Source organism: Cimex lectularius, unplaced genomic scaffold (genome assembly GCF_000648675.2).
Source record: "Cimex lectularius strain Harlan isolate CLEC.00 unplaced genomic scaffold, Clec_2.1 scaffold266, whole genome shotgun sequence".
Taxonomy (NCBI): Eukaryota; Metazoa; Arthropoda; class Insecta; order Hemiptera; family Cimicidae; genus Cimex; species Cimex lectularius.
This window is the reverse complement of record NW_019392824.1, coordinates 429,142-452,039: the sequence shown is the minus strand read 5'-3', so window position 1 is coordinate 452,039 and position 22,898 is coordinate 429,142. Positions and strand designations below refer to the sequence as shown.

Sequence of the window (22,898 nt, the reverse complement as noted above, 5' to 3'; positions counted from 1 at the left end):
AAAAATATGTATAACAGTTTTAAAGAGACTATTTTACTGGAACTGTGTTTTGGTTTTATAATTTTTTACATAACTTATTTCATTTAATACACTTTTACATTTTAAAAAATCATTTGAAAAACACACCTGAAAAATTTTACATTAATTCTCAAGATATTTTATTTTCGGCTCATCTTTCTACCATTGGTAAAACGATCGTCTAATATTTTCCGACCTAATATCCCAAAAATTCCGTTGAAATCGGCGATTGCTAGTCCGTAGCCCACCCTTTGTTATACAGACATTTTTCTTGGTCGGAAAATATTCTGTGGTGTAATTATTTGTTAATTTTAGGCTTTCGGATTCATTAGCTAATCATGAACAGCATCCAAATAATAAGTAACTTGTTTATTTCATATCTACATATTTCTAAAAATCTGGATATACTCAAATAAGGTCACTTAAAACAAAAGATAAGTTTTGAGGGGTAGAAAACTGAATTATTATTGGTAAGTCACTGAAAAAAATTTAATTTTACCTGTCAAACGATCGTATATATGAACTAAATAAATATGGGACATGTGTATTATTAAAAAAGGTTTAGCTTGAAACATTTACATATTTCGGAGAAAAAGAAAATACAAAGCTTTATGAAAGAGTTGTGTTTTTAACATTAATTTTAATATTAAACAACGTTCCACAAAGGGTCACCCCAAGCCCACATCCTAGAGAAAAACGTAATTATGTTTCCTACTAAGCAGGAGGGATGTAATTTTAAATTAGAAATAAATTGGATATTAATTATAACCTAATATGTTTGATGTAATTCAGAAAACATTTGTCATAAAGAAAAATCAATATTTAAACAAGCGAATTCTGTGATTTTAGCACTGAATGAAAACAATCACAATTATTATTGTAGAAAACGCTAGTAGAAGTCAATACGGGTGTATTTTTGGTATGAAATAATTCCTAGTTTAAACACCGTTCTGAAAATATTACTCTCGTCTGTTACATTCTAAAGTTGTCTGTATAAATACTCTGATATCGAACTTTTCAATGAAAGATGGAGAAAGTTATTTCTATGTTTATTCAAGAGTTTTTAGAGGCTTCGTTTTAATAACATATTTTTAATCTACAAGAGATTTGCCAAACGCGGCAATATAAAGGCGATTTTTAATATCGAGAAACCGAGGTAATGTTCATTGTGGCATTATTAACTATGGTTTTTATAAATCATAAATATCAGCTAATCTAAAGTGATGAACATAGAGTCTATTTCGAGCCGTTATCTCCTTTACGACAAGGTGTACGCTCAAACACATATTTTATGGTTCACACCCACTTTGAATTTATTCTTGCAAAAATAATATTCGTATTTATTTAGAAATCGTGAGATGCGGTCTGGTGTGATGTAGGTTTCAGAAAAACATTTTCTTTATCGTGCCAACGTTTCGATCTTTATTGAGATCATCTTCAGTGCTCAAAGTGGACACTCTCGACAAGACACGCAAGAATGGCACAATTACACAGAAGACAAACACTTTGAGCCCTGAAGATGATCTCAATAAAGATCGAAACATTGGCACGATAAAGAAAATGTTTTTCTGAAACCTACATCACACCAGACCGCATCTCACGATTTCTAAATAAATATCGATTAACTGTCACTAATCACCACACAATATTCGTATTATTAATTTTTATTTTTAGTCCTTCTATATACATAAAGATAGAAGTAACTAAAATAATTGACACACCATGTCCACCCCTCTAGAGAAAAAAGAATAATGTTTGGGTGTATTCCAGGCTTTGGATAGGGGTTTATAAACTTTTTGCTTCCTGGTAACTCCTTACTGCCATATTTTTGAATCATATTTAATCTGTGAAATGCAACTTGCCTCAAAGGACAATATTGTTCGTTTTATTTTACTTTTTAAAAACGTAGATTTAGAATGAAAATAAATATTTTTATACTACAAATTATGATTAGGTAAGTTAGTAAAATCCAAACTTTGATTTAATTGTTTTACGCATCAAAAAATATAAAATTTATTTATAATTTCTAATAGTTATGATCAAAATTACTATTTTGTTGTAGTTTTTCTTTTCTTTCATCAATTAAATGTAATAAAATAATGGTGATGTAGTTATTAGAAAAATAAACACTCCTTTAATAGGGATACTTCTGAAAGGAAAAAATGAACTTAAGTTGATATTTAAGTATATGCAAATTTATGGCAAACGAATGTTCAGTTTAGTTTTCAAATTAAGGAAAAATAGATATTTCCTAATTTTACTTGATTAGCCCTAAAAAAATCGAATGCTTAAAAATTTTCCATAATATAATTATTTGTCAAGTGCAGGTGGAAAGAGTAATCCTCAATCATTTTTTCAAATTTCAATTAATTATTCTTTTTATCTAAGGTCTTTATAGAGATAAAAAGAATAACTTATTGAAATAATTATTATGTCAATTATGACCGGTAAATATATATGAATTTTTTCACAGTTCATACGTCAAGTTGAAATTACCAGTGATGAAAAGGAGACATGAGAGTTCTATCAAAGGACTTTTTATTCCATTTCAGAAACTCAATACATGTAAAATATGCGACTCTTTTTACATTCCCGTTTGAGTGATTTGACACATCGTGCAGCATAAAAGGTGAAGCCAACAAAATTAGCAATTTCCATTCACCTTTCCCACATTTCAAAGCAGATTTATCCTCTTTCTCTTTAATAAAAAGAACGACACAAGTGTCCTTTGATGTCGGCTCCTTTTCTTCTTATCACGATACATTTGAAAATATCTGCCCACAGTAGGAGGGATAAGAAAGGGATGGAATGGAGAAGCAAGAGTGGAGACGGCAGATCGGATCGTGCTTTTAAATGGAGAGTTTTGGAGACAACCGGAAGATAAAAACGAGAGAAGGAGAGAGAGCCATCAACTTGACTACCTTCTTAGCTCTAAAACTGGTTTTTTCCGTTGTTTGCTTTTTAACGTATGTATATGTATTGTTATTGTGCATTGTTTTTATTTTTCATTGTTAAGTTAATAATTATTATTTTACATATACATATACATACACAGGGTGACTGGCAATAAGTGTCGAAAAAGGTGTTTCTACCCAACATACGTAACATCCTATAAACCCCTGTCCAAATCTCAACGGTAAAGAAGAAATTTCAGGTTCTGGGTGTTTTTTTTTTTTTCATTTTTGAACATAGGTCTACTAAATCGCTTATAAACTTCAGAATTACTCACTGTAGAAAAATGTGGTTAAAAGAACTTTATATTTGCTGTTAGGAAACCTATTTACATTGCAGAATTGGTGAAAAAAGTCTTCAAGAAAAATTCAGAAAAAACAAAAATGTTAAAATTAGAATTTTTTTTAAATGTTGGATTGGCAACTGTTAGTAACTACAAACTCCTGGAGCTTCCATTCTATTCGCTTCTAGAAGTATACCCACCTTCTTGAATTGCCCTTCTGGAAGAGCCAAAAATTTTGTTGAAAAAAACTAGTTTCGATGAAGGGGGCATGTTCAATTTTTCTAGGAAATCCGTCTGTCTCTTGAGCTTCGTGTCAGTTGTTTAATGTTCAATTCAATCAATTCGCTTTATGGCATCAGCTGATAACATCCTCAAGTTGGTGATTTAAATTATGTCCTTGTTTTCTAGTGCACATCTTGCTGATATGCATTTCATTTACGGTTACAGCAACGGTACTGCTACTACTGCAATGGGAGAATACCGAGCTCGTTTTTCACATTGAGAAGATCCAGCAGATCGCACCTTCCAATGACTTCATCAAAGGCTGAGGGAAACTGGTTCTTTTACTCGAAGAAAGAGGGAAAACTCTCAGTAAATGGATGCAGAAGAGGAAATTTTGCATTCTGTTAATCGTGGTCCTGAAACCAGTACACGTACGTCATACATAGACCTTGGTTTTTCACAATAGAGAAGGTGGAATACCTTCCGTCGGGAAGGATTGTACCTTACCATTTTACGAGGGTGATTGATGTAGATTAGGAAAACATCAACTCACTGCTGATGATCATTTCGTTCCAAACGTTGCACCCTCTTCGGCACAAACTGATTGATTTGAACATTAAAGAACTGACCAAAACTCAAGTGCCAGACGGATTTCCTGGAAAAATTGAACGTGCCCCCTTCATCGACTCCAATTTTTTCAACAAAATGCAAACTTTTTGGGCATACCAGAAGCGCAATCGAAAAAGGTGGGTATACCGCTAAAAGCTAATTGAATGTAGAACTTTTGAAGGAATTTGCAAAGCTCCAGGAGTTTTTAATTATTAACAGTTACCAATGCAACATTTTAAAAAATTCCTAATTTCAACATTTTTGTTTTTTCTGAATATTTCGTGCAGAATTTTTTCATCAATTCTGCAATGTAAATAGGTTTTCTTAAAGAAAATTTAACGTTCTTTCAGGAGGCACAAACCAGATTTTTCTACGTGAGTAATTCTGAAGTTTATAAGTAATTTAGTGGACCTAAGTCGAAAAATTAAAAAATTCCCAAAACCTGAAAATACTTTTTTACCGTTGAGATTCGTACAGAGGTTTAGAGGAATTATTTTGTTACATAAGAATCATTGAATCATTTAATATTAATTGTCGGGAATTTATTTATTCTATTTAAGAGGGAATGATGTAGCGCTTGGATATCCTTATAAATGTTTCCTCCAATTTTCTAACTTGTCGCGGGTTTTTTGTTTCGGATTCAGAGCTTACAAATTTAGAAATAAATTAACTATTGGGACACAAATCTAACATGTCGTCAAAAAACAAACTGACACTCTATGAAACACTGCTGAAACTGATTTGGACATATGGGCTATAACTATGGGGCACCACTAAACCTACTAATATCCAACGAATTTAGTCTTTCCAATCCCAAGTCCTCGGAATCATAGTCAACGTTCCCTACTATGCCTCCAACACCCCACTCCACATCGACCCCAAAATATCTCATTTCTTTCGTAAAGTGCTCTTGCCTCGTAGCTCTTTTAAGTTTTCAATTATGTCGTTTTTTCCTTTATGTATGTCACGTACCAAATTTGACTGTGTTTGAAGGTCCGCGGAGATTATGTGGCATTTAGAAGGGAAGGCTAAGGGAAGGTCGTGGGGACCTCCCCCTGGGTATGAAGTACGTTTGCAATTTGAAATTATTGTCATTTTCGTCTAGTGGGTATGAAGGTAATAGGAGAAAAATCTATAGAAACAATAAAATAAGAAATCTAAATTTGGAATCTTTTTTATTAATTAATAAATTTTGAAATTTACTTTTGGCCTTTCATAGAGAAAGAGTACACCACAATATTTAGTAAATTATTTCGGGATTCCTGGGGCTAATTTTGGCAAAGCCCTATACACGCATCCAATATTTTTCGATGTACTAATTCCTTAAAATTTCATTCAATTTGATTGAGAGAGCAGAGGCAGCTTTGATTACGCAATTTTTCCGCCTGAAATATTTTTTATTACTCCTGGGGGGCACTGGACGGAACCATCGGAAACATCTAGTATTTATCGACCTGGTATCACTAAAAAAGTGTCATTGAAATCGGAGACTCCACGACAACCTCTCCCCTTTTAATTGAATAGTTTAATTCTCAGTCGTCATCCCTAAATGATCTTTTTTACTTTTTCCTAACTGCCTTTTTTTTCTTTCAGTTAGATTGTCAACTTACTAGTGTAGCTCCTGGTTTAACCTAGAAAACAAAATTAAACCGTTCTTTTACCAATAGTTCCACTTTCTCACAGTGCAATAACTAGTTTTTTCAATTTCCTACAAAAAATAAAAAACGAATTTTGGTCAAATTAGTCATTAGCAGATTCATCGACGTAGTTTTATGTTATTAATTTTTGTTATTATTTAGTTTCGAGTTAGTATGTATGATATCTGTTCCTACTGGTTTTCTGTCCACGTGTGTTACGTTGAAATTAAAATTTTCAACATCCACTGAATATGATTGTTGGTGAATATTTTAAATATTTTACTTATATGTCAAGTCTTAGTCAAGCAAACTTTTTAATGGGTCCATATTTCTGTTTTCCAGAGAGTGCTTATATGCCCAACGGCGTGAACGCGTTGAGGGGAGCCACTCCGAGGCCGCAGCAAGGATCCAAAGAGCCCTACTTCGACCCTTCAGCACCTCAGAATGTCTCCGCACTCATCGGCAAATCCGCATACTTGACGTGCAAAGTGAGAAACATAGGGAACAGAACGGTAAGTTATAAAAGAAATTGATTTTCCACCTGCCTTACTTTCTGATGGAAAAGGGTTCGCTAATACCATTGTTGTAATTTTGGCGATTAAGTAAAGTTTTCGTCTCTAAAATTAGTTTTCCCCAACGCCAAAGATCGACAGTAGCTAATCAATAGAAACCATTACAGTAATATTTATTAAATTGCTACAAGCTTCTTTGGGGCTTTATTTCTTTTAAACTGAACGAACTCAACACCCAAATGCCAATAATCCTCGAGTGTTAGCTAATAAAGATTTTCCTATGATGCAGCTTAAACAGCTATGTATATTCAGTCAATTGAGACAGAGAGTTAGCCCTTTTAAAAAACGACAATTCTTGGACTATAAAACAAACATATATTTTTATCGTGCTAGTAGTCATAATTGTACTAAATAGGATATCAGATTAAAAAACATTATAGATATGAATGTGAACGATGCCAAACGTTGGACGTTAATCTGTTCGTAAAAAAGGATTAATCTGTTCTGTATGTCTATAATTACTTTACTTCTTTACCGTGTCTTACCCCTGGTGAACAGAGGGTATCACATAATAATTTGGCTCTATATGAGGAGCGAATGCCACCCGATATAACAAAATCTTTGAATGTGCCATTTTTGTACAAAACGGGGGGGGGGTTCTTCTATACCGACAATAGATGATAAACATCGGGAGCTTATCGTACATCTCAAATTGGACTAAAAATTGTATTCTCAAACGTATTCGAGATATTTCATTTCTTAGGTACTTCAGCCTTTCACCACCTTATTCCATAAACTCTTACATATCTTATAAAAAGCTAATCTTACTGTAAATTTTATTGCACCAATGGTAAGAGCATTGATCCTGTGAGATTCACTTGTGGTTTTATTTTAATCTTAAACAAAGAAAATACAAAATCACTAAGAAGATGAACTTTTACGACTTAACAAAGTTCTTGACTAATGTTTAAGTAAGATTGTCTTCGTTCTCAAGTATTGACAGATATGACACTTAGAGAAAAGTTGCGCCTTCAAATAACCAGTAAACACATATATTTAAACTGTCAAAGGTCGGTTATCACCAGTGCAAAATTAAAGTTAAACAGTTAAAGTCACTCGACGTGAATTGTAAGAACAACTTGCAAATCCAACGCCAACGCGACGTTCCAACGAAAAGATTGATTTCGAACGTGCAAGAAACGTGAAATACAACTCAACTCAAATTATCCTATAAATTACTGTAAGGAAATATTTTTAAAATAGTGATTAATTTGCATGTCGAATATTTCTTAAGAACACTAATTTGTATGTTGAATATTACATAAGTACATTAATTTGTATATCGAATATTATTACTTATATACGGAGGTTAAATTTGAGGGTAAATCAAAATCTGTGATATTAATGCATTTATCTCCATGTTTAATTTTACATTTTTTGTTTCCAATTTGTCATACCAAACTAGTTTCCTCCTTGGGATAATTGGGAATAAGCCCCTCCATTCGCGCTAATAAATTTATCCACACACCAGATTTCGTCCACACTACCTCAGGGACTCTATATTCCTTGAGGTAATTGAGGAAAGCAGCTCCATTCACACTAATAAATTACCTTCATACATTCACACTTCTTCAGGGGACTTGATAATCAGCGAGGGAAATGGAGTTAAACCCCTCCATTCGCGCTAATAGTGCAAATCACACATTTATTCAACTTAGTTTTTAGGTTTTGAGAGGATGCTTCTAAACACACACCTCTAAAAGCTACTCTAAGACCTTCTCATTTAAAAATTTTACCTATTTTTTCCACTAGTTCCCGAATATATGGCAAGCAACGAAAACCTAATTCGTTTGTGGTGGGGTAGCTAACTCCTATTAGGGTGATTGGTAAACCAATGAAAAAAAGAGGTTTGGAATGAAAGACTCGACGAATTGTTATTTTGCATTAAGGTCGGAAAGTACGTAATAAATAATTTGAAATATTTTGATCTTGCAAGATGAATAAAGCCTGCATGTATCAACAGGATGAAAAAATACAAGGATAAATTGCAAAGCATATATTAGATAGAGAAGATAAACGTCTGCGAAAAATTTTGTTCCACGGAAAACTGTATACAAAATAACGTATTATCCTGTTTTTTCAGTGGATCGACCGTCCAATTAGCCGTTGGGAGGGAGCAAACCATAAATACAGTTCTTTACGACCTTAGTGTAACGCAACATTCCAAGCGAAACAGAAACTCGAACAAAATCAACTGTATATGCACTGGAGAATTATTGTAATACTGACATCCCACGTTGGTAGCACTAAGACATATGTTTATTGAATAAACGTTTAGCTGCTTTGTGGAGCGTTTACTAAGGCTCTTTGAGGAATATTCGCCTTTTTATAACATTTTAAATTTCTACCATACAAGCAATAGAAGTGATTCAATTGATATCTTACATGGGATAGAGTCTTCAACTTACATACTTTTCGATAGGCCAGAAGCGTACTTGGGTGGCAACGCTTACACCGGAGTAAATGAATCTAATGACTTACCGTGAGAAGTGTTAATTCCTATTCCGTTATGACTTACTAATAACTATTATTTAATCGCAGAACAAAACCCATCTCAACTCTATTATTGATTGGCAAGGCCCTGATTTACAGAGAAGCTAAGAACATCATGACTTGGCTGGAGAAACAGGAAAAGAAATTAGTAGAATTCAAACGCGATAAAGGCAAGAAAAGAAATGCAAAGAAAGAAACGTACTAGCAAAGACCGACAAAAAAAATTTGCAAAATATATGTTTTTTTAAATATTCTGGCATATTTCTATAGGTTGTTTTTACCTATAATTCAATCATTTATAATATCCATGAATTTTACTTTTCAAAACATCTAGATCTATTAAGTAATCCGATTCACTAAGCTCGTAAAACACATTAGATGTACTATAATTTGAAGTACACAGAAATAATATGCTACGCCTGGAAATACAATTGTACAAACCGGTGGGTGTAGACAAATTACGAGAAAGTCTCATTAGTTACTTCGTAATGAAATGACCAATTTAGTAAGGAAATATACATTAGTCATAAGTGAATTCCATTTCTCCTTTGAAATTCCATCTTTTGCTGGATCTACATTAGTTACAGTGTCGTTCGTCATAAACATATTCAGGAAAATTGTAAATAAACAAATTGGTTTGCTTCTTCAGGCGATTTGGAAGTACATTCAATTAATAATAATTAATAAACGAAATCAAACATAAATTAATAAACAATGAATGTCTTTGGAGGAAACTGTTAACGGCAATAATGATTGATGTCGCCGACCAAAAATTCTGTATCTTTTCATGCATACAAGGTGTTTCAGAAAGCAGAAAGCCGTGCTTTAAAAGTAAATGTCCTAAAATACAGGTGTACTATGTAGTTAATTCACAAACTTAATAGGTGAGCCTATTAAGTCAAAATCTCAAACCTAGTTAGCAAATTTCATGTGTAACTTGTAAATTCTAATTATCAGACGTTATTACAGAATTATCAGAAACAGAATCTGTGGTTAAAAATGTACCTGATACATATTTTGTAAATAATAAGAAACAAATTGCGCACTTGCGGATATCCATCCAAACATATTTTTGTTTGAAAATGTGCAAATTAGAAATAAAGAATGGTTAGAAAACTGTTGACTCTACAAGAGATAAAACTAAAAAAATATTATCTGTGGACTTGTCCTTCTATTATATTTTTCCGTTTTCAAATGATAAACCCTCGACGTTTGAAGGATTTAAAATATTTTTTTGTGGAACGAATGGTTCTAAACAAATTGACATATTAACTGTTATTATTTTTTATCAAGTTATTCTTTCATATACTAAATTAATTATAGGCAATTTTTTCGAATTGAAAAAGTTTTGTTACAGGTGGGATTTGAACCCACAACCTTCATCTAAATACGGCGCTGGTCTAACCACTTGAGCTACCATGACTTCGATCGCCAATGCCACAAAGCCGAGGGCGTGGGCTCGAATCTCGCCTGTCATACTAATTTTTCATTTAAAAAAAAATTGTATATAATTATTATTTAGAGATCGTGAAATGCCGTCAGGTGTGATGTAGGTTTAGAAAAACATTTTCTTTATCGTGCCAACGTTTCGATCTTTATTGAAATCATCTTCAGGGCCTGGAATTTATAAATTGTTTAAATTATACAAATCCATGTAAGATGTGAAAATGAATTTGTACTACGATGTACACAATATAGAAATTTTATGTTTAATCAAAGTATTTTTATTCACTCAAAGCGTGTGTTTTCTGTGTAGATGTGTCATGGTTGTGTGTCGTGTTGAGAGTGTTAGTGAGATATTAATGTTTTTTTGGTTATATATGTTTTATTTTGAAGGAGTGGGAAGGAATTAAGGATACAAATTCATTTTTCTATGAGGAGTCGGCTTCTTTGCGCTGAAAAGTACCGGCAATGGAAAAAAAAGGGTACAGGTTTGTCGTTCAAGCCTAGTTAACCTTTCAAGATTATTATAGACGGGATTATAAGGGAAAGGAGAGATAAAATAAGAGTTGGGGATTTAGACTATACAGAATTGTGTGATGTGTGGAGTGTAATGATTGTTTTATATGTTATATTATATGTTTTGTGTGTTATATGTATGTTATCGATATCGAATTTGTTTTATGATATTTGCGTAGCTGCGGCTGAGTTTACATGTGACTGTTGTTGTAAACCATTTCTAAAAAGTTTATGTTTGTTTTGTTCTGTGGTTAAGTTTTTTGGATTGTTAAAATCTAAATTGTGTCGGTGTTCAAAATGGTGGGTAGCCAGTGCTGTAGGATTTAGTTTGGGTCCTTTTACCATTTTATCCAGACATTGGGATATAATTCAGATGTAGGTCGCCGGACAATTTACACAATTGATTTTTTAAATTACATCAGACCTATTTGTTACCAGGTGTGGGATCTTTAGTTTTGGAAAAAAAAGGGTGTGAACAGTTTTGTAGTTTTTAAAGATATTTTAAAGTTAGCAGAAGAAAGAAATGGGATTAATTTGTGTGATAGGCCGTGAGCGAATGAAATGGATATGAATGTTGGTTTGTCTGTGTTTGATAGAATGACGTAGAGTAAAGTGTTAGTGGTGCAGTGATAGTGTCAAGTGTTAGTGTTGAGTTGTAGTTGTTGATTATTCTGTTGATTATGTGTTTAGGGTAGTGATTGTTATGTTGGATATGTTTGTAAATCCAGGCCCTGAAAATGATCTCAATAAAGATGGAAACATTGGCACCTTAAAGAAAATGGGTTTCTAACCTACATCACACCAGACCGCATCTCACGATATCTAAATAATCATTAATTAACGGTCACTAAATACTACACATGTGCAAAATTAAATGAGTAAATTGGCATATTGTTCACCGACCATAATTGCCGCAAGTTCTACTTTTCCTTTACATTTATTATTTAGTAGAAAATAACATTTTTAACAGTAGCTTACTAGTAGTAAAATATATTGATCAACTATATCAACTATCGTTAGATCAACTAAATTATTACACTCATGTTACCGATTCCTTTTCAGGCCATTGACAATTCACCCGGTCTCTGGGAACTGAGGCTCAGTGGAGATTTTTTCCGTGGCCAAAATTAAAATAATCGGACACCAAACTGTTTTTTTCCTTTTCTTTTCGGGAAAACTTCGGGGTGAAACAACAAAAAGTATTTTAAAAAACACAACAAAAAACTAAAATATCAGTGTCCTCTGTATTGCGAATAAAGTGGAAAACAAAAACAGAAATAAAACAAGTTCTCTTCAACAATAAAACGAACAAAAAAGGTCAGAAAACAAAATCGCATAAAAGAAAGGAAAAATTCGAACCTCGTCTCCTTTCTTTCCCTTCTCGTTCCAGAGCGGTACTTTCCTCGCACACGCGAACTCTCCACGACGATGAGAAAATAAAGTCCCAGAATAATTCCATAAACCACAATAAAGTCCTTTTTCACCTTTCTTTTCGACTCGTCCAAACCGACCTGTTCAAGCTCGAGCCTCGCATAACCACGCCGGCCGGATCCCACTCCTAGCAACCAATTCTATACTCACGACTAATTGTTTTAATTTAAACATAAAAATTTTATTCAAAATTTTTCAAAAAACGGTTAATTGACCACCATTTCTCGAGTTATACGAGATAATCCAGCCAGCATGCTTTTACGGTTGATTTTGACTACATTTGTTCTGTTTCGACGAATGAAACTTCTTAATCCTTGAACTTGTCAAGGTCCGACTTTTGTCATTGTGCCATTCAGGTGAAATGACAACAGCCAGATAGCACGGTTTTAAGGACTGAAAGCAGTGCTAGGAAAGACCCTGATTCCTTCCATTTCTGCCAATTTTGCTTGAAAGATGAGCAAGAGCCCCTGCCTTCTTGCAGCATCGCTTTATTCCGGTCGATCGGATCGGTTTATTCAGCTTTTACAACTCTATATACTTTATCTAGCTTCTTTATACAGCCCGGAGTCAATAGCCCAGACAGCGGTAACAAGCTCAAAGTGGAAAACCCTTTCTCTATAGGGCAATAACTTGGCTTACGTTGGATAGGATTTTTCATCGAACGGATGCGACCGTTGAAAATCTTGAAAATCGGAATGTGATTTGCATTTTAGGTTCAAATTTTGGCAGACTTCTAATCTTGGCATGACAATTTGAATTTCTTGATCGCTGGATTTGAATAGGCAATTGTGACTGATAATCCACGAATGGTAGCATAGGAATCCGAGCTGAGTCGCCTGAGTACTTCTGGAGGAGAACGTGATTGAAGCTTATCTAGAAGGCTTGATAACCCTAATAGTTTTCAGCAATATCCCTTCACCAACCACTGCTCGAATTTCTACAATTGCTGGCATCCTCGGTAAGTCCCTTTTCCTAATTGTGTTTCAGACCACAGCTATTTGCGATTCCACAATATTTTACATATCATTAATTTGTTAGAAATTAACTGTATTAAACTTAACTATCATTTTCGTTCTTCTATTTTCACAAATATTGACGTATTTCAGCTAAACATGAGAATGTTTTTTAAACGATTCATACGAATTGACAATAAGGACCAACCTAAAAATTGGTTGCCATATTTTAAATTGAGTATTATCGTTAGTGCTTAAAACCATTGGATGTATTATATATTTCTATAAAGCCAATTATATTATCAGAATTGTATTTTAGTGTTTTCTATACCTCCAAGAAAAATATACAATTTATTGAAAAATAATGTTTTTTAAACGAATACCCCTGTTTATTACAAGGATTTTATGGTACCCATAAAACAAAGTAAAGTCTGATCTGAGGAGTCAAAGATCTCCGTCTGATCTTTTATCCCGAAAAAGCAGAGGATGTTTAGAACTCTCCTTAAGCGTTCTTGACTTCCTGATAAGTGTAACCAAAGAAGTATAGAAGTTTGATAACACGCCTGGTAGGTCACATAGCCACTCTGAGGAAAAAGGGGGTAAACTTTACGGTAAAACATAATTCGATTAGGGTGGAAAAATATAAATAAATGCCATCCAGTGAAGGAAAACAATTCACTGCACCTTTCTATTTATTGCTAGTGTGTGGAACCCGATTTTTTTTCTCATTCCACGTAAAATCCCACGCGAAATCTGTTTATTTATTATTTGATATACGTTGTCAATTAAATAGAATAAATAAAATACGACTTAGTATAAGATTTGCATTTTCCCCGGTCGGCCTTTGACATGAACAAATACAACTTTTTTTCGACGGTTTGCTTTATGTAGGACCGAAATAATGACATAATTAAATGGCTTTAAAAAACACATCAAATTTTGAATTGGGTTTCATACAATGCGTATTTAAACATCAGACTTACGACTTAGAATTAATTACTAAATTGGGTTTACGTGTTATATGATGATGGCTTAACCTCCAACAACCCGTTGTATCACGGACAACGGGTCAGAATCATTTTTCAACACGTAATAACCGTACCGTAATTAATGGTAATAAGCTCGCATTGCTTAAAAATTTTTATGGTATAAATAATCCAATTGAACATCCATGGGTATTCAATATTCTGCCATTGGCGCTCACACTACGAATTCACAACAATAAATGCATTCTCTTGGTACATTTGAAAGAAAAAGCATCTAACCTTGGACATGAAAACTTCCGTGTTGCTTACTAAATAGGAATGTACAGACATCTGAAGACTTTCTCTTATCGGATGGCCTTCCTACTCGCTCTCTATATAGAGTCGTGTGAATTTAATTTATTAGCGCGAATGGATGACATCATTACCTCGAGGAATATTGAGTTCTCTGGCGCAGTATGCGTGCTAACAAATCGATCGTACTTCGGAATGTACATACTTTCAATTTTATCTATAAAGTATTTGCTGTTTGTTATACGTAATTTTTTGTCTTGATTGTCCAGGCCAGCAATAGGATAGCAGGGCTTCCCAAACATTTTAGCCAGTGGACCCCTTTCACACAACAAAATCCGAAGCGAACCCCTCTCATTCAAACATTTAAAATAGATACAGGGGCATCAATGGCCGCAATCGTTTAGGCATTGAAACAGCGCTTATCACTGTAAGGAAAGGGCCCTGGGTTCATATCCAGCAGCCCTGCATTCGACCGCGACAAACTTACAATTTTTTTTTTTCAAAAACGTCGGCACCCCAAAGGTTCATATAACCTCGAGGTTAAATTCCCTCGTAAAAAAATAGATATTGATGGTATGTAGTAAATTGAAATTATATAAAGTAGCCAGTCCATTCTTGATCAGTTAATGGAGGGGCTATCACTATGAAAACAAACATTATATTGGCATACGTAACTTTATTTACAAAAATCAAATTAGACAGAACAGAATCAATAAGTAGGTAAAACTCGAGCCAAATTCAAAAGTAATAATTTGAACAATAATGATTAATGAATTAATGGGAAGAGTGAGATTGTTTTAGCCTGCACAATTAGGATATGTTGGGTTTAGTTTTGATAACTGGAGATGGGCGTGGGGTTCAGCATTTAGGCAGCTTCATTGTTTAGCTTTGGAGGTTGTGCAGATAGAAAATCCGGATTCGCATAGGCAAGTCGTGGCAAATGGAAGAAGAACACGTTTTGATATTTTGTCGAACGGTTGAAATCTTTTGTTTTCCAGACTGAGCCAAAAATAGGGGCAGTTTCGGATTCGAAAGTAGATTTCAAGGTGGAGTCTGATGCAATGTTTATCAAACATTCGTATTGAAGATGGTCACTGGTTGTCTTAGAAATTGGCTTGACCACCCATTCATGGTCTTGCAACATGGTATCTTGATATGTTGAGAAGTAGTGTACAAATGACATATCCAAACTTCAAAGGTGTTCACATATTTCATCAATCAACGTGCCATCCTCAAGCTCCATTTTTATCTCTTAAAAATTCATTAAAAAGAGGAGAGTTTGTCATTAGCATGGAAAGTTGTGATATTCTTCCCCTGCAAAGAAAGACTCATCTCATTTATTTTCACGAAAATATCTGATAAATACGATAGTATACATTGCCATTTCTCACCAGTGGAAACGTTGCCCAATTTGACATTGAGGTCCATCAATAGAAATAAGACTTCAGAAATAATTCCTACTTCGTAAGCATGGAATGATGAAGGCTTCCCATATCGACCACATAGTATTGTGAAAAGTCTTGACTTAAATGGCCGCGACTCGATATAATTAATTATTTGAACAGACACATCCAACATGTTTGTGGAGAACACAATGTCTGCTGCAGCAATCCTTTGATTTATCTTTTATTTTAATAACCACTCCGATCGTCGGACAGTCATTGCTTTTCCATCTGGCCACAGGTCAATGCAATTAGATTGTGGAATTTCGTTAGTTGTAAAAAATCGTCCAACAAACGGAATATTTCCAGCGATTCATTCACATCATCTGATAAATCAAGTATGCTCTTTTGACAGTATTGTTTGACAATGGCACGAATATATAAGTTTTGCTACTTTTTCGTCAAGCATGCAAGTTAACACACGGTTTCATGAGGGTTTCAGCAATGGTATAACATTTACCTGCCTGGGTCACTCCATAATTTATCAAGAAACTTTCAGTGAGCTTTCACTAAGAGTTTTTGCATGAGTTTGATTGAAGGTTTGAGAAGCAGCCTGTTCAGTCTTCTCCTCATGAAAAATTCAGTCTGTTTCTCACGGAGTTCTGGTTGTGTACTGTCAAAACGACCACGAAATTTAACTGGAACCATTGAACTGATTGGAAGGATATTCGCACAAATCACGTACTGAGCATTATCCTGGTCAGCCTCTATAATTCCCAAACCTTAGTAGTTGTTGTGGTACTTAAGCTCTTTACTTAATCCACTTCCACTTACTGTATGCCCTGCATCTATAAGGAGACTTTTAGAATTTGAGCATGATGGATACTGCTGTGGTGCTTCATCTGAAAGCTGTACTTAATTTGGTTTGTCGTCATTAATGTCCTCGTTGGATGGTGTCCTTCCGCCTTATCAATCCCATTGCGGCGCTTTACTGGCTGTGTAGGTGACTGAACTGCGTGCTTCCTCAGAGATCATGATTTCAGCCGCCGATCCTTATTGATGTAAATAACAGATCAATGAGAACGTCCCAAATAGTTACTGCACTCGCGTGAAAAGTTTGAGCTTGAATCACATTTTCGACAAACAACAGCCTTTTATATACAACATTGGAACTATCCAGGTGTTCCAGAAGCAGCAGTTCCCGGCAATGAAGGACCCCAGTTTCAACAATAAAATTCCTAGGTAACAGATCGACCGCCCAGTCTAGGCCCGTCCGTCTAACTTAATCGTTGATTGAATTATTAAAAATAAAATAACTTTAGTTTTCAGTACTCACTGTTATTAGCTTTTTTAATTTTATATATTCATTGTATGTTTATTTGTGTAATTAATAATTATTCTCCAAGTGCGCCGCGGACACCCACCACAGTTTGGAAAGCCTTTGAATGCAGCGTCGAAAAATAAAAAATGCCAGAAGGAAAGGAAAACAGCAGCGCAGAATGAAAGGGTTGGCGATGACCAATCCAAAAATTGTTTACGCAAATGTGAAATTGTTGGCGATTAATTGCAAACGGTTGGGGACCAACTATAATATGGAAATTAAAAAAAGATTTGAAAAATGAATACAGTTTAATTACGAAATAATTATGTTTTTAAAATTAAAATTTCTCCTATTTCCTAGCCTCATTCAGCATAAACTGTAAATTTAAATTGATAAACGTTTTTAATTAAATTAAATTTTCCCAAGTTTAATCTAGAATATTTAATCAAATCTACCCCCTGCGTACGCTTGTTCAATTTTCAATTTAAATTTCATTAAACAATAAGGAGTAATTCTTCATTCGTAAATTTTAATATGTCTTAATTAACCTTTAAACGTTATAACGATACATTTTAAAATACCCGCCCTCCGGGGGGAGGAAAACAATGGAAGGGAGAAGCGAGTGAGGAGAGAGAAGATCGGATCGTGCCTTCTAAAGGGGCTGTTTTGGACGCTGGAAAAAAGAGAATTAGAAGCGCCATCAATTTTGACTACCTTCTTAGCCAAAAAAAGAAAGATTTTTCGTTTGTTTCCTTTTAATATTTTTATGTGTTTTATGTATTTGTGTCTTTTTACGTTAAATTATATTTATATAGGAGCTAGATCTAATCTTATTTTTGTATCATCATAATAAATATCATTTTTATTTTTTTTTAATTTGTAGATTATTTATTGATTTATTTTTAATAAACTGTTAGTTTTTCTTTCAATCTTAGTTATTATCATTTGATATAATAATATAAGTAAATTAAGAGTAAGCAGAATTTTTTTAAATACGAGAAGAACGGACTGGAGGGAGAAAGAGACGTCACTTTTTTGGTAAGTAGTTCAGTAGTCAGTTGCTCTCAAGTCGCCTATGTGTGCGAATTTGCTTTCTGCTCTCGCCTTTCCAATTCATCATCAAGTTAATTCAGCCAGACGTATCTGCACTTAATAAAAATGAATTTGTCATTTAATATACACATTCTTTTAAATACATTTTTAAAATCTGGCCTGGAATGAATTTTTGTTCTCTCTTTTAATATGTTCATTTAGATTTTTCTTAATTCTATATTTTTTCCATATTTAGTCATGTTTAGTTTCTATTAATATAAATTAGTGGAGAAATCCGTTATTCTTTATCAAGTTTAACCCCTTTACTCAACGACCGGCACTTATTCTCCGGTAGCGCTCGGACTTTGAGCATAGAAATACAATACTTTCCCCCGCCACCGTATACAGTATGGATAGCATTAAAATATAAATAAGGAATTGTTAAATTTAAATTACAAACAGCAGAACAATAACAAAAAAAAATCAAGGGACCTATCATTGCAGCATTGTAATTTCGTGAAATAAAGAAAAGAGACTGAACCATCTGCATAATACATGGTATATGTTAAAGGCAATTTATATGTAACAATGGAGCTTTTTATATGATAATCGCGTCTATTTTTGCTTTCTTGGCTTTTCTCCGCCTATGTGCCCTACGAAAGGGTACACAGTGAAGGTTCCGGATGGAAAGAAGATCGGCCTGCAAAACGTCCTTTTGTCCCCAGCGACATTTTACTTGCATTAAGCCTTTTAAAGAGAATCTTGAATGATTCGATCGGAAACTCCACAACGGTAAACATGGACATTTCCATCCGTTTAATTCCTACTTTTATAAAGACGAGGGTGTTTACAAGGTCTATATATTTACAAATATAGAAAAGTCAGATGAAAAATCTTTTTGTTTAAACGACTGATGAATGTATTAGAGCAGTGACTTATTTCTCATGAAAGGTTTTATTGAAAATTTAACTTTACTATTCGGTAAATTAGGAAAAATTTCTTTCTGTTTCGATGAAGCATTCTCTCATTCTTACTATTATCGATTTGATAACTCGATTACCGCTTCCATTATCCAATCTTCTATTGGGCCAACTCGGAATAAGCTCTGCCCAACAGACAGACCATATAACATAAACTAATTACTACAAAAGTTGCCAATAACTCCTATTTTCTCCAAGAAATGAAACATTGTTTTTCGCTCGTCATATAAAAGAGTTTAAGCGTAAAGACGTTATAAGAGTTTCGCGTAGAAATGCAATAAACTTTTCATAACACAAACTTCTCCGATGGAAGTAGTATATTTCTCCGTTGTTGATACAGTTTTCGGTATAGTTGTTTGAGCTTTAATAACAAATAAATTAATATTAACTAAAAAATATTCTCCTTAATACCACTTCACCAGTGTTGCAGATAGTATTGGTCATGATAAGAAATAATGTAATGATACAACATATATGTATTTATTGTTTAACAATTTCTTTGTAACATGTACTTACCACAATTCATATTACAAATATGTGCGGATATTACTGATTTCTGATTTATTTAAGCTCAAATCTGCTCACGTATATACAGCGCGCGCGCGCACACGCACACACACACACACAATGCACTGCCAATTCCAGCTTTTGTATTTTATAATAAGTTACCAGCAGGCCTCGAGAAACACCCACCCCAAGTGTTAGGAATCCGGGGTCAGACCGTATCTGTCCTGCCACCGAGTTTGGGATCCAGGGGATAGGTCATTTCAGCCCCCAACGCAATCACTTCTTACAACCAAACCCATTCACTTTCTCACCACTGTTAATACATTATTTCTTATTTACATAACATTCACTCGGTTAGGACGGTAGAGTAAGCGATTCCCCCATCACCCTTTATGCCTTTTATATAACTAACCTAATTGAGGGTCGATGGGGTACTCAATATTATTCCATCGGCCTCTCACACTACACATTCATTCCAATAAATACATTTACACGCTAAGAAGACAAAACTATACAATAACAACTTGTTCCGTCCAACAAAAGGAACAGGAGACCTAGATACTCAAGCACAATTCTCATATTGGGCGGCATTCCTACACGCTCTTTATACAGAGAGCCAAAGCATTGCACCCTTTAACTAGTTGGGACACACCGATCAACCTTTCTCTAAAAACCGGACAAAACGCGTGTGGATTTGTCTCTTTCTCCCGGTCACAACATTCAAAATTACAGATTAAGGGGCAAGAGGTTCTTGGAGCTATCGGTGTTTAAGGCACCGATGAAATTACTTAGCTGTAGAAGACGGTTGTTAAAGTACTTTGGAGGTACCTTATTTGCATTTTCAGTTAATAACAGTGTTAATCAATAGGCATGCTTCGAGCTTTACTAAGATGGATTATTCAAATTTGGATATTAAGTTGTCTAAAACTGTTATCCATCTTGTGTAGACGTTTACATCGCATTGATATAGAGATAGCTTTAAGTAAAAATGAAACTTTATACACTCTGGCCTGTGTCATAGATCTAGTTAAATAATAGTGAAAGAACATTTTTAACTATCTCCTTTGCCTTTTACTCGGCTGATGATAGTTTCATGGAAGCTGGTTAGTAAAAATATCACACTTTTAGATCAACGAGCATTTTTCTAATTAATTAACATTATATAAGCCTTTTTCATCTGCAGTGTAATTGCCTTGTGTTAAGAATAAATTTGCCCTTTCAAAATACTGGCTCGCATTCTGGTTAAAAGGTTGTCTTAAGACAAGTTAGTAATTAGTCGTGTAAAATATCAACCCAAACATTAATTTACGAAGAATTTTAAAGCTTAAGTGTCGTTCTTGAGTTGCAATGTCTCATATAACATTCTTCATTGCTGTACGAACGGCCTTCTTTCTAAATTATGTCGACTCTAATTTATTTTGGATATTCTGATTAAATCACAATTTTCAATGCCCCAATGACCCCATGATTTCGCTCTGATCGATCTCCAGTGACATAGCATCCCAAGGGGTTTAGCGGTTATTACAGCTGCTGAAATAGACTGGACGTCTCGTAAATGAAAATTTGCTCTTCGGGATGAAAAATCGGAAGGAATTTATTACAAACCATTTCTTCAATGTAAAAACTCAGTTTCGCATAGGCACAGCAAAACCAAAATTTTGTGGTTGTTTTCTAGCATTATTAGACAATAGTCTAGAGAAAATTTAATTTTTTCATGAAAGAAAGAAAATAACATAGGTTTTAAAAAATGGTGTTTTTGTTGAAGTTTTAATTATTTCATCAGCTCTTATTAACTTTTCTTTTTAAAAACCTTGTGCCAGTCTATAGTAGTACTAAATAGCTATAAGGGAAATCATAATTAACCAATGTCAACTGATTTTTAAGAAAACAGATCAAAATATGGAAAAAACTTCGGGAAAACGCGATAGTTTGAAAAACAACGGTTTTCGGTGTTTGAGTGGTATTTATGTAAAATTCTATGCCTCGATAGATACGTAGTACGAAACAGTTATTTTATCATAGATACAACTGTTTGTACCAAGGTAACAATATTTCATCAAGTCTCATAAGGTTTTGTTTAGTTTTTACTGTGTTGGTGGATGGTGTTCCTGTTCAGACGGTTGCTCTTTTACTCTCTATAACATTATGTTGTTTTTAGCTTTTTTATCTCCTATAATGACACGCAAAAATGGTTTTTCAAAAAGCAGCACATGTCAGAAAACCATTGACGATTTTGCCACAAAATTTAGACCTCTTGCTCCTCTTCGGTGAAAATATAAAAATATAAATATATAAACAAAGCTGGACATTGGGATGTATGTATTTTGTTATTACGGTAAAAAGAAGTATTTTCTTTTATATTTTGAGCTCGGAAACCCTATGCTCTCGACCCAGGCGTTGAACGGCTTGTGCAACCAAACAAAGTTTAAAACTTGTCATTTTCAACAATAGAAATAAATATAATAAAATACTTGTGCTTTCAGAATTATGAAATTATTAAACTAAAAGGTGAAAGGAGGTAGTATTTTCTTAAAAAATCCATTTTCTGACATTTCTAAGTTGAGATCTTAATGGCATACACAGGGATTCGATTCTGATTCTGAAATAATGTGGGAAGTTTAGGGGCCGATAAGGAGCGGAGTTCATCGCCAGCCCTCTGCATGTTTTTACTACTTTTTCCGGTCTTTCTCATTTCTTTTTCGACCTGCAGCCATTTGAACGTATCAATCTATTACTGACCTTCTGCTTTTTTATCGATATCCTAAAATGATAGACTCTTATTTGTACCTGAGGTTGGCCACTTCAGAACAGACAGAAAACATAAAATACGTATATATACACATCACCACCCTATACAAACATAGATGTGTCGTCACATCCACTCCCTCTAGAATATCCGCTATTCCTCGGGGCGGTGTCGAACCCACTCCATTCTTACTAATAACTTACTTTTACACCATAGATGTCAAACACTCACCCCAGATTACTCGATATTTCTCTGGCGGTGTTAAACAATTCCTTGCTTTCACACTAATAAATTACATTCATTCCAATAAAAAAACACAACACAGACACAACATAAACACACGCAAACATTATATACACTTATCCCTTTAGCCTTCAGGTACCCGTAAGTGATCTGTGCCCGCCCGCCGTCGTGCCCCAAGACTACGTCAGGTCCGACGATGTATCAGAATATTTCCTATAAACGTCAAGCCTTCTACAATTGAAAACGTCCTCGACCGTTATTTTGTTCTTGCATAACGGGCA

At 34.3% G+C, this 22,898-nt stretch overlaps 1 protein-coding gene across 2 annotated transcripts in view; it reads left to right on the top strand.

Annotated features, from left to right (window-relative positions):
• The first annotated feature begins 6,067 nt into the window (after window positions 1-6,067).
• Window positions 6,068-22,898, top strand: part of LOC106672737 (kin of IRRE-like protein 3) — a 110,490-nt gene continuing 93,659 nt past the window's right edge. For both annotated transcript variants that reach the window (XM_014404393.2, XM_014404392.2), the window contains exon 1: window positions 6,068-6,233. In XM_014404393.2, coding sequence (XP_014259879.1) covers window positions 6,075-6,233 — 159 coding nt within the window. In that variant the 5' untranslated portion in view covers window positions 6,068-6,074. The remainder of the gene's footprint in view (window positions 6,234-22,898) is intronic.